Source organism: Stegastes partitus, unplaced genomic scaffold (genome assembly GCF_000690725.1).
Source record: "Stegastes partitus isolate 25-593 unplaced genomic scaffold, Stegastes_partitus-1.0.2 Scaffold285, whole genome shotgun sequence".
NCBI classification, from domain to species: Eukaryota; Metazoa; Chordata; class Actinopteri; family Pomacentridae; genus Stegastes; species Stegastes partitus.
The window spans coordinates 61,949-80,825 of record NW_007578016.1 but is presented as its reverse complement, the minus strand read 5'-3'; the positions used below and the strand labels follow the sequence as shown (position 1 = coordinate 80,825).

Here is an 18,877-nt window from a genome sequence, read left to right as displayed (position 1 = left end):
GTATTATTAAACTGAATGTACAGAGTAAGTAGTAACAAAATGCAATGGAAATTCAAAATGTGTAGAAATCTTCACCTTCATGCTCCAAGTTTTATTTTTTTGTGCTTTATTGAATTTTGTGCAAAATATAAATTTTTACCAGAATTCCACATTTAAAAGAAAAGTTTGTTTTCACATTTATATAATGTGCATTTAGGTCGCTTCCTCCAAAAGTGGAGTGATGGACTGCACCACAATTGGGATCTTTGTCTTCATATCTGAGCGCGCATCATTTCATAGCAGACCATTCCAGGCACTGGGCCAAACCAGTTTTCGGGATGAGTAAAAAGGAAAGGAAGGAAGAAGTAATTTCTATGCTTTACATAACAAATTTACGGGACCAGGTTTTCTCGTTTCCTGGAACGTGTAATGTGGAGTAGTGTGCCAACCATATCAAGAGAGATCACATCACCGAGAGAAGAAAATGATGTAACGAGCGCACAGTCGTTAATAAACGGTTACACAATGAAGTGATATTCGATCATCAGACTTCATGAATGTAGAGATTCATTGTTCTTCATCGATTCATATTTTTCATACCTGCTCGTCCCAGGGTCAGTGGGTCGAGCCAATAACGGAGTTGTCGCTTAACCTATGACCTGTGAGTTTTGAGAGCAAGCAGGAGCAGCTGAAGAAATCCACACAAGGAAAGATCATCCAGACTTTACACAGAAAGTTCAAACCCAGGATGTTTGAGCTGTTACGACCTAAAGTGTCTTTTACTTTGTTCAGTGGTGGAGGAAGTATCCAGAGCCTTTATTTAAGTAAAAGTACCAAAACAGTGATGTACAAACTATTTGTTTGCAGCAAAGTGTAGTTACATTTAAAATAAGAATACTGGTTTGGTCCCTCTGATTGATAAGTTACGTAATGGGATGTCATTCGATTGCTAACAGTGAATCAGCAGTGTGTCAGGTGGAGCTGGTTTGAACCGCTTCATGCAGTTTTTTTTTTTTTCTGAAGATAAACCTGAGGGCTCTTCAGTTGATTACTGGAAGAGGAAAAAATAACAATGAAGTTCTGATTCACAAATCTGTCGTCGGTTTTGGGACTTTTTTGCTGCGGGATAAAGGATCATTTGTACATTTACTAAAGTGAAATCACATGAGAAGCTAGAAGAAAAAAATTCACTATTTGGTGGAGCCGTTAACAACTCAAAGACATCTGAAATTAGAGCCAGAAAACATGTTGTTCATTTGTAAGATGTCAGAAGAAAAACAGATTGGAAACCACTGATTTCATTTTAACAATGTGTTTTAAATAATAATGTTTTATATCATCCACTGTGTCAAATCTTCATAATAAAAGTAAGATATATAGTGGAGTAGAAAGAACAATATTTTCCTGGAAATGTAGAGAAGTGGAAGTCTAAAGTAGTAGAAAACAGAAATAATAGTAACTCATAACTCTACTTAACCCAATTCAGGACTTTCATGTTTCCATACATAGAAGGTCTCCAACGGACCCCAAGAAAGAATATGTGCAAAACATTTGTTGGTATTCATTACAGACATTTGTACTATGTTAAATACATTTTCTGATCAGTTGACATATTTTTGCAAATGCATGACAAATGTCCCTCTTTGTAGCGTGATTAGGTTAATTTTGTCCACTCTGATTATAGGTATAAGTTTCTTTGTTTTTCAGACAATGAGTATTTTTTAGCTGCTTTTACCTTTGACATGTTTCAACTGTCACATCAGTCTTTTTCAGAAACGTCACTGACGTCTGTGGTGACGTCTGCTGGTGGTTTCATGGAGGCGTGACTCGCCTGGTAATCTGTCAGATTTGCCCGACGGGCCACGTGGTCTCTGCAGGAGAGAGTCCCATGTGTTGGACAGCATGAATGCCCCCTCATCACGGTTCTTTTTATATTTAAAGAAAATCTTCAAAAATAAAAAACAATACCTGTCACCTTAACCAAATGGCCTGGGGTCCAAAAGTCCTGAATTGGGTTAAGTCAGATACTTTTAAATGTTCTTAGTTCCTTAGCACGTGTAGACATGTTATACATACTGAACCATAGTTTATTAAAGAAGCAGTTCTACATTTTAAAGTCTGTCCTAAAACAATATCGATATTAGTCTTTAATCCTCACTAGGGTCATGGGGGGCTGGAGTCTATCCCAGCTGACTCAGGGTGAAGGCAGGGGACACCCTGGACAGGTCACCAGTCTATCACAGGGCTACACTTAGAGACAGACAACTAAGCACACTCACATTCACACCTATGGACAATTTAGAATCACCAATTAACCTCAACATGTTTTTGGACCCTGTGGGAGGAAGCCGGAGAACCCTGAAAGAACCCACGCTGCACGGGGAGAACATGCAAGCTCCACACAGAAAGATCCCAGCAGTCCTCTCTGGGACATGAACTGGCTGTGAGGAGACGGTGCTAACCACCGATCCACCTTGTAGCCTCCATGTACAAATAAATGAGGTTATTTGTGCCTGTTCCTTCTGCCCATACTGATCACTAAGAGGTGGCTGTTCCAAAGCTGAGCCTCAAATTTAATTTTTATAGACTTATAGACCAGGGGGTTCTCAAACTTTCCAGCCCCCTCCCCATTCCTGATATAGAGTTGTTGCTTTATAAAAGCAGACCACTACAAAAGTTGAGCTTGTGTATCTGCTGGAGTCCTCAGGCTTAAGTTATTAGCAAGAAACTGTGAACTGGCAGCAATGTCAAACTGTTTACCAACATTAATGCTGTAATAATAATTTCGTCATATCGCCCAGCCCTGGTTATAATGTGCCAACATTAATGCAGGTGCACTCAAACATGCAGGCACTGCAAAGAAATGCTCATGATCTTGATGTTAAAGTCTTTGCTGCACTAGAGTCAATCATTCTCAGTGGTGCGTACGGCCACGCTGCCGCCCCACACTGCATTTTGATCAGTTGATTTATTTGTTATTTTTGGGTTGGAAGTTAGTTTATACAAATGAAGCACTACAGACTGACTATTGGCTACGTTGGATAGTTTGTCTAGTTGTTTTGTCATTAAAATGTTTTTTTTTGTTGTTTTTAAAAAAAACACATTCACAACCATCTCAAGGCCCCAGTGGCAGCTCTCTGTGGCCCCCTAGTGGGCCGGGGCCCACCTGTTAACAACCACTGTACTAGACTGCTATTTTATTTTATTCTCCACTTGCTGTTCCATTTAGCCCTTGTTTCTACAGTGTTTTCTTGTTTCTATTCATTCTTTTTCTTTACTTTTATCCCTCATATTCGTATATTTTCTTTCCTTCAATGGGCTGTGGGATTTTGGTGCTTTTATTGTCTTTTTCTATCAGTTGGTGTTATTAATTTGTCATTTTGAAATTCTGTATTTTGTATTTCGTGTTTTGTTTTGTTTTGTTTTTTTACGTGTTTTTTTTTTTAATTTTATTTTTTACTGCATTTAACCTTCTTTCTCTAATTCTTGCTTTTCTGCTCTTTGCTTTTGCTTTCTGTTTGGCCTGACTGGCTGTGTGTTGTAATGTCACCTTCCTGAGTGCTTCTTTTTTGGTTTGGTCGGTCAGAGCACTTTGAATCACTTTTTTATACTGAACCTGCTTTATAAAGCCATAATAATGATACATTTATTCATAGAGCAGCTTTTAAAAACAGAGGTTACAGCCATTTTTGCCTAACATTCCTTCTTGTTTCCTCCACTGTGACAGTGTTTCCTTGCTGAGCTGCAACTTGACGACATATTTGATTCTGAAAAGCCTGACTTTGGAAGACCCACTTTGATTTGCCAGCTTTAACTAAACCTTATGCATTTTATGTTCTATTATTCAACAGAATCAGTACTTTGTCCCTCATAACAAACTCTGAAATTATTTTAGGCGGTGATATCTTGTTGAGATTATGCATGTTTTCAATGTACAATTAGGCATGTATTAAGATCTAAAATATGACTCTATCCATGAAGGATGAGAGCAAGATAAAGTCATGCTGGTGTCAGGTAGAACAAGTGATGCTGGTCTTACAAACAAATGCTGCCCTCTAATGCCTGACTGGTGAGTCTGTCGGTATACGGTGAATAATACATCAGCACAAGTTTAATGTCTCGTGAACTTCACTTTACATTCTTCTAGGGAGGATCACACAAGCTTACATTTCTGCTTCAGTCAGTCTAGATCAAATTCCAGTTATGCAACTGGAGTTTTCTTCCACTCTACATACATTTCCAAGCATTAACCAGAGGAATCCTGCCCCACTGTGCACATGCATAACACTGATTTAAACCAGTTTTTCATAGAGATGCACCCATCATCAGTCATCACTTTTCAGGCCCGGTGGTTGTGTGTCTGTTATGAAATCTGATCTGGGTTCATTTAATCGAACACTAATCTGACCTAATTTGACTGTGATTTTATTTGCTACACTCTGAGGACCTGCTGTGTTCTGAAACATGCAGATGTGATCCCGTTCAGTGTTCCTCACCGTTACTATAAATGACTTCCAGAATATTTCCACTGTGGAATAATTACGTTCACTGCAGCCATGAATTTGCATCTCATAACGGCTTGAAACACAGACCTGGGGCCTGTCTAATGAACCGTACTGCAAATAATTCAAGTGTCCCACGGAGTGACATGTGCACCCTCCCACACACTATCACACTCCTCTCCCATGTGATTTCATTTCATGCATCAGGTTTTCCTGCCATTTCGAACGGGCAGATTTTCTTCCTCACCACGTCCTCTTGTTATTTTGTTGAACAATTAATATGCACCCTTCTCTCTGGACTTCTTAGATCATTGTTCTGTTTGTTCTTTCGTCACTTTCATCCCATGCTAGAACTAATCTTGGCCTCATTAAACATTCTCTTTCAGGACTTTGTCGGTTTCTAGGCCAGCTGGAGCAGATGCTAAATTTATCTCCTGTCCTTTTACTTTAAATTCAGAGGTTTGTATTTGAATACAATCCTGAGGTAAACAGAACGGTTTGAAGTTTCGTCACCAGAGCGGAGCTACAGGTCACATTTTCAAGCACGAAGCGACACAGTTTCCATGACGTACATCTCACCTTATCTCTCTTGTTAGAAGAAGCTTATGAGATGACTTGAAACCTCGTCAGATTAAACAAGCTGCTCATATTCTTCTTTTGTGCACAAACCGTTGCATGGGGACACCTTTGCAGCAAAAGTAGGGCAGTGAGCTCTAAGCTGTCTGGGATTTAACTCAGATTGATGCTGCCGGCACTGATGTTAAAATTGGCATGAATGTGCCATGTGGTCATCTAAAGTCAGAAACTGAGTCATGATCTAAAAGTTTAAGCGGCACCCTCAGCTTTTATGCATAATACAAGTAAAGAAAATGCACTGTTGCTTTCTCTAGAATGTGAAGATCTGTGAATTTTCACTCTCTGCAGCTCTGGCATCACCTACAACTCTGCTCAGACACTGTATAACTACTCCATGCTACACAATGGCAAATTGTATTATTGGAATAATTAAACTAGGGATGTCCCGATGGTGGCATTTTTTAACAGACTGGTATCAGCATAATCTGAAGCCCCATCCTTTGCTTACATCTGCTGCTACACTGGTGTTGTAAGGGGACACAATCTGTGGCAGGATGGTAGGGATGTATTTGTTTAAACATAGACTTGATAAATGCAGGATTATCAAGCAACAAATTAGTTTTTTCAGAATATATCTTCAAAAAAAGTTAATATTTATCCCATGCTAACATTGCTATCTGAGTCAATGAATACATCCTTTAACCAGCAAAGACTCTACGATGTGTGTTATTGGGTTTCTAGGTGACGCCTCGTGACGCCTTCCTCTGGTCGCTGCACTATTAAACAGTAAGAGGCCCCACCTGGTGGTGCAAGCAGGTATTACAGTCAATCTGCAATACTATCATACTGAATCGGATCAGCAGATACTAAATGACTCTGATTAGATTGGGGGCCAAAAATCTCCCGGAAGTTTGCCAAACATGTTCAAAATGGAACCTGATTCTGAAGAAAAATAATCATACATCAAGCTCCACCCTGCAAGTTGACAGGATTGGTTTCTTAGATTTGTCACATATGAAACACTGGAAGTCTGAATCTGTGTTTTTGAGACTGCAGTCTTAAGGTGGAAATGCTAAGCCATTGTGTTGAGTGCTTTTTTTGTTTTGTTTCCAGTTTATAAAAACCTCATATGTGACCCATCTGCACGAAATCAGATGCACTGAGCCTTGGGCTATATCTGAGATATAACACATGATAATATATTGATTTTGGGTTTATTACTTAGATCGGTCCATTTAGTTGTTTTCTACATGTAGATAACATCTAATATTACATATCGCTGTCAAATACCGTGCGACTGATTTCGTGCGGATGAGTCACATATGGACATCTTAACAAGGTAAAAATAAAAACTACATTTCTACCAGATGTGCCCTTTCAGGATCCTTTTATTTTTTTTATTCTGTTGTAAATTTATCATTTGAGTTAATCTATAATAGATCTCTTAAAATATTAAGACATGTTTTCTTTGGAGTTCTTTCTATGGTGTTCACATGTGCTTTTTGTGTCTCTACTCTGTGTGTAACTGTCATTTGGTGGAATCAGCAGACGAGCGTTTTTCCAGCTTTTACTTAATAATATCCATCATCTCATTATCCAAAGTGACACTGAGTTGTAAACATCAAATCATCAGTAAATAAATATATAGATATGTATAATCTCATTGGGAACATTCACATGTAAACATTTGCAAAAGGTATCACTTGTAGATGTTTCACAGCATGTACTCTGACAATACCAAATCATTATTCTGTTTTTTTTACATGATACAAACAAACCCCAACTGAACACCTACAGCGCTGAACATCTGACTTTTAGAAACTCTCGGTTTAGACACAAACACGAGTGTTAGTAAGTCGGCCTAAGAGCTACTGAAGTCTATAGAGGCAAAGGTAACTTCTTGTATTGTACTCCATTGATCTTCAACGGTGAGGCACTAGTCAGATTCTGCCCCGGAGATCTCGGGTGGGATCCTCTCTATGGATTCTGTGGAGGAGCTCTGGGACCGCTGGGACTCGGAGGCTTGAGGACTATCCACCCCAGAATGCATCAGGGGTAGGTAGATGTCGTCCATGTTTGGCAGTACAAACACTTTCTGGAGAGGAAAAAGAAAGGAAGATATAAAAGACAGAATTAGCACCGTAGGATAGAACGTTGAGTCTTCTCTTTCTTTACCTGGAACTCATCCTGCAGTTTCCTTTCAATCCACTCAGTCACATGGCAGAAAGTCACCTCCCTCTCCCCCAGTTTGGGACGAACATGCAGATCCAGCTTGGGAGGGACGCAGAAGCTGTACCTGCAGAGGACATTGAAATGATCCAGTGCATCATAATGAGATTGTTTCAGTTCTAATCAGCCACGTTTTCAATCTGTCTGGCTGTCATGAGGCTTGAAGCACCCTCGGTACGCGACTAAATTTACTGAGTGAATAAATAAATGTTCTTTTGGCAGGAGATTAAGTGTGAAACGTGAGTCACACCACAGAAAGTCACCAACACAACATGCTGCTGACTTATTTTTGAGCTTTGTTTGTGAAATAAAAGTGCACTTGTGACATGAAGTACTAGAACGTCCTTTAAATCTGACAATTTAGGTTTACTAGTGGGACATAGGAGAGAACATTTTGAAAGAAAAGGGCAAAACACATTCAATGGCACCCCTGCTCAGTATTACTGCTTAAGTAACTAATTACGCAAGTAGAAAACAAACTGATCTCCAGAAGGCATAAAGGTAAAGATAAAACCTTGTCCTCAACATTTCAAGTAGGATTAGGGTGTCATTTTTGTTTTAAAGTATGCCATGTAAAAGTTCAGGCATCCCAAGAGATGTGAGCAGGTAGCTTTTATCAAAGTCTCAAACCTTAGTTGGTTTGTTAGGGCTGTGGCTTGTTTATAATCATGGTTTGGAAAGTTAATACAAATTTCAAAGCTCCTCAAACTTGTTCCCAACAATCAGTCATGGATCCCTCTGAGAAGCGCCTAGAACACTGAAAATTGAAATTAATGATGTCCACAAAGTGTTAGAAGTCAATAAGAAAGTAATAAAGTTTTCTCAGGCAGCCCTTTCCTCAGCTCGTAATCCATCATCTTTATTATGGGGAGCTTCCTGGGGGGCCTGGAGTCCATCCCAGCTGACACTGGGCAAAAGACGGAGTACACCTTGGACAGGACACCAGTCCAATGTATGTCACTTATTTACCTAACATGGTTGTTCTAGGACTGTATGAGGAAGCTGGGGAAAGTTCATCCAGGCATAGAAAGTGTGGAAACCCCCCCACACAGAAAGGCCCAGGCCGACCAGCAAGTTTAAACCCAGAACCTTCTTGTCTTGAGACGACAGCAGTAACCACTGCACCGAAGTACCGCCCTCAGCTTGTACTACATTTACAGGAACATTGGATGTTAAGCTAAGGTCTGGAAGAGCAATAGAACTGCTCGTAGGGTTGCTTGAAAGGCAAATCAAAACCCCCATTTGGCTGCTACAGGCCTTCAAGGAGATTTTTTCAGACTCTGAAGTGTTGGTGATCTATTCCACTGTGCAGAAACACCTGCACAAATGTGATCTTCATCAAAGAGTAATCAGAAGAAAACCTTTCCTGCATCCTCACCACAAAATTCAGCATGGAACTTTTGTAAAAGAACATCTAAACAAGCTTGAGACAATTTGGAAACCAGTCTGGAAGATGGATGAAGTAAAAATAAAGCTTCTACGTGGCAATGAGCAAAGACATGTCTGGAGTAAAAAGTAAGACGGGGTCGATGGGTCATGCTTTTAAATAGTAGAAAATTCTGGAGGCAAACATCACATTGTCCAAAAAAAAGAAGCTGAAGATGAAAAGAAACTAGCTTCTACAACATGATTCCGATTTTTAAACACAACTGAAAAGCCACAACGGACTACCTCAAGAGGCCCGTGGTGACGTTTTGCCCTCACAGGCCCTTCACCTGAGCACTATCTAAAGTCTGTGGAAAGACCTAATGCAAAACGGGCCGAGAATCTCACAGAACTATGAGCTGTTTGCAGGAAGAATCAGCCAAAGTCCCCCAAACAAGAACTGAAAAACTCTTAGCTGTTACAAAAGCATTTACAACCTTTCATACTTGCCAGAGGGGGGAGACAGTAAGTACTGAGCGTGCATGGTTGCCTTGGGCTCTTTTATTTATTTTTTTCTATTTTTAAAATGCAATTATACTTAAATCTTTTTTAACAAAAAGTTCCATCTTTAACATTGTGACTGTTGGGAATTTTGCATGCTACTGCATATGATCATATATTTCTGAATGTAATCAGACAAGGATTCTTGTATTCCCCCCCCATGGTTTTATAGATTTTTGAGTTTTTAGCATTAGCTTCAATTTATACTGGTGTCTGTGTAGCTACAGCTTGACTTTCCGCTGTCTTTCTGCCCATTCTTTCTAACTAAACACACATTAGCTTGTGAAGTCCAAATCCCAACACATTCACACAGTCCTGCTTCCATCACTTCAGAAAACCCTACATTGACCAACATTCATGCTTTGACTTCTTTGTGAGTTATACTCAGTCGCCTTTAATCTTTAATCTGGTTATGGCATAGGCTAATCTAATCTTCTAACAAAGCCCAAACACTTCATGTTCTTGAAGAGTTTCTGTTTATCTAAATGGCTGTTGTGGTAACTTGTCATCTAACTCTGCCCTGCCTCACTCTTTGACTATTAGCCACCATGTCGTCATGTCACTACGTCTGTCCGTACCATATCCTGTCTGTGGGGGGCGGTGGGATGTTAACCACCAGAGGTCCTGACAACTCTTGAACCTCCACAGTGAGCAGCAGCGGCGTGTTGGACATCTCCTCAAACTTCTTCTTAATGAACTCGTTCTCTGTCGCTTTCTGGAAGTACTTGGATTTAGCGATTTTGTCCACAAATCTCAAAATCTTCCTTCCAGTCCTTCCACCCCCAGTCCTGTAAGAGAGGATTAGAGGAGAGGAGAGTGTTCTTATGATCCTAAACATGTCAGTAGATTTAGTATTCAGATGCTGAAGTCAAAATTTAAGGGGAGATGAGCAACAGCCATCTGGGGTGTGATGTCACGTTATTTTCTACTGAGCAGTCACAGGACAGAATGACAGATGTAACACTTCATGGTGCTGCTTACAAGTTATATGTTCTCCTTTTACTTATGTTCACTTTCTCACAAATGTCAAAGTTGATGGTTTTAGCATGTAGTATGATAATATACAGCATTTTGAAGCATGATCTAAGTCAATTGGAGTGTTAGTCCAATACCATTTTCCTTGATAATACACAAGTATTAGTAAAGTGCATTAAAGTTAATAAAATCAGTCCAGTGTATATGCTTGACAACTGAAGAGCAATGATTTAAGAAAATAGCAAATAGATAGTAAATAGTTAGAAAGTAGGTGGTCAAGAACCTTGTTGTAAAGCTCCAGTAGGGCACTATCTTAAATGCAGTGTCAAGAAAGGGTAGGGTGTACTGTGAGACAACAAGCTCCAAAAGACGATGGAAACCTGTGTTCTCTACCTGTGTATCAGAAAATATATTGTAGATTAGCTGTAGTACCTTGTTGCACCACCAGGTTGAGCCTCCTATAGTGAGGAGGTGGTCAATAGGACTATGGGTAGTTCCATGTTGGCAAGTACAGAGCACTGTGGGGGTTTAGCTAGAATTCAACCACCATGACAAAGACTTCTGTCACGCTTAATGACCTCCAACTAGAGCTCATGACTACAAGACAAGCAAGGTCAGTTAGAATAACAGTAGTTCATGGGAAATGTCCGAATTTGATCAATTAATCAATTGATATTGATAATGCTGGCGATTCATGTTTAAGAAAACTTGTTGAAAGTTCTCTTCCCTTAATCTCAACTTTTATGGCACAGATACAAACAAGGATTAGGTTTAAGTTTGTGTTAAGAAATGCCTTGATAGGCCCTAATACCTGTCCTTAAGATCATATCAGGAAATCCCCAGCATTTAGAACTAAGCAAATATACACCAACAAGAAAACCACCGGTCAAATATCATGTAGGCCCCCTTTGCACTGACAAAAAAACATGGACATGGGACCTCGGTGGGGTCTTGTGGTGTCTGACACCAGGACATTGGATCCTTTGGATCTTGTGAAATGTATAGTGGGACCTTAGTAGATTGTGCTTGTTACAGTGCATCCCATAGATGGTCAACCAGACTGGGATCAGGGGTGTTTGGAGGTTGGGCCAACACCTTGGGCTTTTTGTCAGATTGCTCAATCTGCTTCTCAGCAGTTTTTGCCATGTGTTGGGGCACATTGTTGTAATAAGATGATCACCAGTCTGTGGTTTTAGTATTCTTGCTGATTGATGTACACATATATTTTCTTTTTCATCTAGTACATGAATTCATATCCTCAGTATTTACCCTTCGGTTGCTGTTGTGGATCCCTTCTCTCCCACTGGACCCTGAGGCTCAGAGAGAAGCAGTTCATCCTCATCAGACGAACCAGCACTGGAGGACTCCTCATCACTGTCCGCCAACACACTGAGGACCGGCCGGCAGCTGAGAGGATACAGGGGGAGTGAAGGATGGACGGATTGAGCAAGAAGTAAAGGCATTATCAGAAGCATCAACGCTACTGTTCCAGAAGAATTTCCAACTTTTAAACCCTAACTTACAGCATATAATATCAATGTCTGTGCTACGTAAAATACCAGTGACTTGAATTGACTCGTACCTCCATGGACTTTACAGACACTTGTTCAAGAGCAAATTTGCAATTACTGTGAGTGAAAAAGTCTTGGTGAAAAGATAAGATTTACAAATTCGGCTTTCCTATCTTGGTGCTCAGCTTTAGATGTGGCACAAAGACAGCTAATGTGAAGCTTTTCCTGGACTTTAATCCCTGCCACTGTGGGTTTATGAAATGCAGGTCTACGCTAATCAATGAAATGTGAAGCTCTGTACATCAGCGACAAGGGGGATCAGAGCAGAGGGAGAGATGTGTGTGTGCGTGCATGTGTGTGTGTGTGTGTGTGTGTGTGTGTGTGTGTGTGTGTGTGTGTGTGCTACTGAAAGGATTAGAATGAAAATCCCATGTTGTTATATTGGACATCCATCATGCTACTTGGGCTGAAAAATATCATAAAATATAGATTATGGATAGTAAAAACACTACTTGAAAAAAGCTACTTTGTCGATTTTATATCAAAAAAGGCAGCTTAATTGTTCTCTGCCAGTAAAATCAGCTGTATAATATCTTTCTGGGCTTTGAAGGGAGCTTTCTGGAGTCTGAAAAAGGGAATGTAGGTTGCACCGTTTTTGTAGCTTGACATATCTAAAAGTCAGGGTATATAAGCCTGTAATGTGTGATTTACATGATTCTTTAAGTACTCATTTAGTGTCTCTGATAATCCTGTTTCCAATATTACGAACCATTAGTTCTCTGCCAGTACTGGCTCAAAGTTGGTTCACTTGCAAACCTTCAAAGCATCAGTTTGATTTTCCGTTGGCTAGATAAAGCCATATAATCAAATCACAGGTTTCATTATAAAGGTCCCTGTAGTCTTTTCTGAACTTCTGTCAAGGACCACAGTGCGAGGAGACAGTGTGTCTCTACCACGGACCACTGCTGGAAAGCCGATAAGTTCTAATTTGTTTTATTTTCCCTGCTGTTTGATGCTTTAAAGAGCCCATATTGTATCACTTTGGGGTTTTCCTCTTACCTTTAGTGTGTTGTAACTTTTCTGTGCATGTAAAAGGTTTGCAAACTGATGAAACCCAAAGTCAACGTCAAAGATAGTTATACTGTCTCAAAGAAAAGACGCTATACCCTACCGACCTGTAATTTTAAGTCCAGGCTATTCTTATCTATGTCACCATGCAACACATTTGCATAACAGCTAGTTTGACCCTCAACAAAGAATGAGCAGCCTACCCACAAAGAATTATTAGTTCTCTACTAGAGCTGCTTCTGCTACAGCTATATTTCTATACTCAGAGATCTGGGCTTATGGTAAATAACAAACTTTGTCTCTTTTTTGTACGCTCAGCTGACCAATCAGAGCGGACTGGGCTTTTGGGAGGCAGGGCTTAAAGAGACAGGAGCTATAACGCAGCATTTCAGAGAGAGGCTGAGAAGAGGTGCTACAGCAATGTTTGGATGAAAAAATGTGTTTCTCAAACACTGAAGCATGTATACATATGTTAGTAGACCCCAAATTAGACCCCAATTAAACTGCAAACCAAATTGGGCTCTTTAATAATTGGCAGTAGGTTATACATACTCTTGCAAACAGCAGTTGGTGTTTGGAAATGCTGTTGTATAAGCTGCTGTTTGCAACTGCATTTATATTTACAAGGTGTTTATAAGTGCTACCCAAATGACTTTCCTGTACACTACTTGTTAGTCTACACATTCACATTGAAGTTCTTGCTTTTCGTCTTGTTTTATAAAAATGGCGGTCACAAAGGTATAGCTGGATTTTATTGGTCACAGTAATCCCAACTTCTGATCTAAATAGACTTTGCTTCTAGATTAGCAAAGTGTTGGTGCCACTCTGGAACCACTTTTCTTGGCTGAGAGGCGGTTCTGTAGCTATTTAAATGTAAATAACTGGTTTGAAATTATGCACTGGCCCTTGAACTGCCTTTTTGGAGAAGGGGAATGAGGGTATAGCATAAATTGCTAAATGGGAATACTTGAGCTACATAGTCAGAATCAAGTATTTATTTAATTTAATTATCCATAAACAGATATTTACCATTGACTACTTTATTCACAAGCAGATTATTGATTAAGGAAGTATGAGATATCACAATATATATATAGAAATGAAATGTATTGCAAAGGTGGCTCTGTGGTTAGCACTGTCGCCTCGCAGCAAGAACGTCACCGGTTCGTGTCCCAGTGAGGACACCTGGATCTTTCTGTGTGGAGTTTACATGTTCTCCCCGTGCAGTGTGGGTTCTCTCTGGTTCTCCGACTTCCTCCCACAGTCTAAAAACATGTTGAGGTTAATTGGTGATTCTAAATTGTCCATATGTGTGAATGTGAGTGTGCTTGGTTGTCTGTCTCTAAGTGTAGCCCTGTGATAGACTGGTGACCTGTCCAGGGTGTCCCCTGCCTTCACCCTGAGTCAGTTGGGATAGACTCCAGTCCCCTGCGACCCTAGTGAGGATTAAGTGGTGTATAGATGATGGATGGATGTATTGCCAAAGAAAACTGTCCATATTGTTGGATAACACCTGTTGATAACTGCTTATTACAATCATGTTGTTTTATACCCAAGAGATTAAGCTAAAAATGCTGCTGCTGCTATTAAATCTATTCAGATTCAGCTGGAGGAGGTTTGTCGTGTGTGTGGGTTCAGTGTGTGAGTAGCTTTGTGTGTAGCACTGACCGTGGACTTCCCATGTCAGTCACACAGTGTATCGTATCCTGACCGCCCTCTTTACCCAGCTTGGACAGATTGAACTTGGTCTGCAGGGTCATCTGCAGGTTACCAGTGTAGACCAGCTGCAGCTCCACCCACAGGCCTGCAGGGGGCACCACAAAGGGGTCAACAACAGAACGCCAAAATTAAGACAAAGCTCATGCACACACAACGTAATCTGGACACACACTGCTTAGTAGGCAGATTAAACAGCTTTCACTGTGATTATCAGGCCTTGAAATTAAATTTATAATAAATTACGGAGGATTAATAATCCCCTTTAGGATCTGGCACATGTGGGCCGAGCAGGAAGAGCTGAAAACAGGATAATTTGTTGTGTAACAGTGAAGTGGGCGGAGAATTCGAGACAGAGTTAAAAATCATGAGGTCACACACCTACACCCGCTGACACGCTTAAAATCCCGTCATGGGTAGAAGCTGCCAGATTGTCTGATTTTAGAGCACACACACATACACATGCGGGTCTGCCCTAAATGTTGAGGGCCATGGCGTAATGGCTGCCCTGCTCTGTGAGATTACAACAGGATAACAGCGTCTGATCTGATGCTCTGCTCTGCTCAGCTGTAATCACATGAGCAACAGGTCATGTTCTCGCTCATCTCTTGCTGTCGCTGCTGGTGTTTGCATAGTTGCATGCGACTTCGGCGTTATGTTTCGCGGTGTTTAATCTCCAGTTTGTACTCACCTCTGTGGTTAACCTCTGGTCTGGAGGTAGCAGTGATTTGCGGCATAGAACAGCCCATATCCAACTCGGTGAGAGTCAGTTCATTCATAAAGTAAGGCAGCTGTGGGGGGATATTACACATCATAGGTTAAAATGGTACAAATGTAGTGCTGTATTTGTGACGCAGTAGCTTTACAACTGCTCTCACTCTGATTTTGCTGAGCTTCTTCTGGATCTTGTGGGAGACGGCGTCCGCCCAGTGCTTCTCTCGCAGGAAATCCCAGAAGATTCGACCAATTAAAGCATTAACCCATGCAGTTTGGCTCCTCCCAGGGTCCTCTGTTAGATCACAGGTACACTAAAAAAGAAACAAGGATGACTAAAGTGCAGGTTTCGAGCAAGTTAGAGTTAAAACTTGAAGAAGAAGTGTGAGGAAGAAGTTTTGTGTCCAGCTCTGGAATGTTCCTACAGCTTCACTGTGTTAGTTTCCCTTAATTTTATCAGCAAGCATGACTTACATTTCCTCTGATGGTGGGGCTTGCTTCGGTGCTGCTGCCTCCGGGACTGGAGAGGGGGGTGGGCTCCTCTGCAGCCAGGAGACGAGCCATGTAGCTGGGGTAGTCGAACACGGAAAGGCCCCTGGTGCTGCTGGATGGAACGGCGGAGGCGGAGGCCACTGGAGGTGTGGAGGGAGCGTCATCGTCGCTGCTGCCCACCCTGCTGGAGCCTCCGCTGCTCGGGACGTGAACCTGTGCGGTAACACTCGGCGCTGGGTCACCTGTAACTATGCAGGAAATGTTTACCTGGTTGGTTGATCATTCAGGGATCATTCACAAAGTCATTTAGCCTTTCAAGTTGGTGTTAATGTTCTATCTTGAGCTAAAAAACACATGAGTGCACTTTTTTGAAGGAAAAGTCTGACAATTTAGCAAATTAGGCTTTCTTTCTGTCTTACTGCAATACTGCAACACCTCACCATCAACAGGGTAAAACTAATTGGTCTCTTGACGGTCCAAACCCAGCTCACATTCTCTTTCATCATTACTAATTCATTTGATGGGCGGATCAACTCAGCTTTTTCAGTTAAAACTTTAAGGCAAGGTAAAGGCAGATGTCTCTCATGGAAGAGATTCGTGCCTTTATTACCTCTCAGTTACACTATTATCATTTTTTGTGGATGGGCTTAGAGCAGTCGTCTTCTTGGCGTCTGCAATTTCTACTAATAGGAAAAGAAGTCGTGATCATGTCACACCAGTATCGGTTGTCCTCCACTGGCTTCGTGTCCATTTCAGCATTGATTTTAATATTTTTTTGTTTTGGGTTTTTTTTAAAGAATTTAAATGGTTGGTGCCAATTTATTTAGCACAACTTTTACATCACGATATCTCGGTTAGGGCACTTATGTTGCTCGAGCAGATGCTCCCAGGTTTTCTGAGATCCCAGAACCAAAAAACAGGCATTTGAGCCCTCACAGTGGCTGCTCGTAATCTCTGGAACTGTTGAGCTTTTTATGTAAGAACTGCTCAGACTGCTTTGGTTGGCATTTGATTTGGCACCTCTTGAACTCAACAATCAACATGCTGCGTGTAAAATTAACACACTGTATTTTTACAGGGTGCCAGCCTGGTTCTTTAGAGTCTCTACAGGTCACTAGATCCTGCAAAACATAGTTCACTTTACCTATGAGGGCCATGAGCAGGCTAATCTGTACGTTGAGCTAGTCGATCAATATTTGAGTGACACGCTGTGTGTTGTATTGTGAGTTCTCGAGTCAGAAAAATGTTATTTTTTATTACAAATAAGTAGAATATAAGAAGGATTGTTTAAGGACTTCTACTTGTTATGGAATATTTTTACATTGCTGTATCACTACTTGGACTTAAAGAATCTTAATGCTTCTTCCAACACTGGACAAAGAAGTTGTTGTCATGTAGAACTATTGACTAAGGAAATAAATAAAACTGTAGTAAATGGTGGCAGATGACAGATCAAATGATAAATTTGCTTTAGGAATTAAAATCTTATAACGTATTATTTATTTGTTCTTCCAACTCAGCAGTCTTCTCCAAAACAAGACTGGTGTCTCTAATAGTTTTTTTCCTGACGCTCCATCAGGTCACCAAACCACAGACACAGTGCGTTCCCTTGAAAGGGATTGGCTTTGCAATGCAAAGAATTGGAGCATGTAATCCATAATCCACACACATATATATAGCATTTGTATCGAGGCCTTCTCTTCTCTAATGCATTATTAACGTACCCGATCTGGACACACATCTGCCAGGCCTCTGTCTGTCCCTCTCCTTATCTCTCTCTGCATCCACGGATGCAAGCAGGAAATGACGAAACCACTCTTCTTTCTCTCGTCCCGTTCGGCCAAAGAGGTAAAGGATGGCGGGATGTTTGGAGGAACTTGGTTTTGGACTCGCCGGTTCGGCTCCCGGCTCCTCTCCTCGGCTCTCCTCCGACGTTCGTCCCTCATCCTCCTGGGATTTTGCCCCCTCGGCTAGCTGGATGCAGATGGGATACTTTGGGTTCCACACCCTCTTCCGAGCCAACACAGATGGCAGAAGGAATACCTTTGGGAAACAGCGGCAGAGCTTAGCTGTGTCAAAGCGAAAGACAACTGGGCAATGTAGTCAGACCTTGTGAGTTAATAACTACTGCTGAAGAGTTTACCCACATTTCTTTCTTGCCAGTTAACCTTTATTTTAAATATGCTTTTCTCCATTTTTGACTATTTTCTCCTTGGGATTGTTGGTAATTTCAGGCACCATAGCAAAAATGTCAAACTATCATCCATGCATTGTTATTCAAAATGATATGCATCCATTAATTTGACACTGAACGCATTTACACTTCATGCTATTTTCTCTTTTTTCCAACATGCTCGAGGAGGGGCTCTGGGGATTTCACAGTCACATTCACGGTGTCCAGACAGCCCTGAATCCTGATTTTTTCCAGATCCCCTTCATTTTCCTTTAGTTCCACCAGGATATTGACATTTGTGGTTTTGTGTGACCCATCTCACCCCCTAGCATATGTACCCTTTTCAGATAAATTGCCCAAAAAAGTGTGATTTTCTGACTTTTCATCTGTTGACTGCACAGAAAAATGTATCAGGGCTTTCAATCCTGTTCAAAAAAAATACAGCAGCCTCAGATATCGCACAAATAGTTCCTTAATACAATTACTTAGGGAGTCATCATACTTTGCTCCTTGCAAGCTGAAAGCAGCGTGACTTGACAAAGGTGGCCTCGTGGACTCTCTCATCGTACGTGGCCCTGCGGCTGATGTTAGAACGTGGGGAGTCCAGACGGAGACAGGAGCCCTCCAGGGTGGCAAACACAGAGTGAGTCAGAGCCGGATGGCAGGTTTCTGGGTCGTAATCATGTACCTCATTCATCCAGCCCTGAAAAGTCAGAGAGTAAGTGTTAATTTAAATCAATGTTGGTGCGCTTTCAAGTGAGAAACACTTCATCTGGAATTGTTCCCATTCTGAATATCATGTTAGTAATCAGCCTGAGAGGAGTCGTGAAGAGCAAAGTTCCCTTTTTTTCTGTGACAGAGTTGATGGCACTAAACAATCAGACATGTTAGTTTTACCTCTAGTGAATTTCAGTGAATGTGAACAAAACAGTTTTCGTGAGGTTTGTAAGTCTGCAGCTGAGGCTTTAGTAGAGCAGTGGTCAAGAATGATGCTAGTGCTGAAGACGTCATAGATT

At 41.1% G+C, this 18,877-nt stretch overlaps 1 protein-coding gene across 1 annotated transcript in view; it reads right to left on the bottom strand.

Moving 5' to 3' along the window:
* Window positions 1-6,427: 6,427 nt before the first annotated feature.
* tex2l (testis expressed 2, like) overlaps window positions 6,428-18,877 on the bottom strand; it is a 17,004-nt gene continuing 4,554 nt past the window's right edge. The window contains exons 2-11 of the mRNA XM_008282751.1: window positions 18,364-18,564; window positions 17,426-17,731; window positions 15,695-15,955; window positions 15,361-15,510; window positions 15,174-15,273; window positions 14,435-14,570; window positions 11,457-11,594; window positions 9,791-10,000; window positions 7,233-7,353; window positions 6,428-7,152 (exon numbers count right to left, since the gene is read on the bottom strand). Coding sequence (XP_008280973.1) covers window positions 6,994-7,152; window positions 7,233-7,353; window positions 9,791-10,000; window positions 11,457-11,594; window positions 14,435-14,570; window positions 15,174-15,273; window positions 15,361-15,510; window positions 15,695-15,955; window positions 17,426-17,731; window positions 18,364-18,564 — 1,782 coding nt within the window. The 3' untranslated portion in view covers window positions 6,428-6,993. The remainder of the gene's footprint in view (window positions 7,153-7,232; window positions 7,354-9,790; window positions 10,001-11,456; window positions 11,595-14,434; window positions 14,571-15,173; window positions 15,274-15,360; window positions 15,511-15,694; window positions 15,956-17,425; window positions 17,732-18,363; window positions 18,565-18,877) is intronic.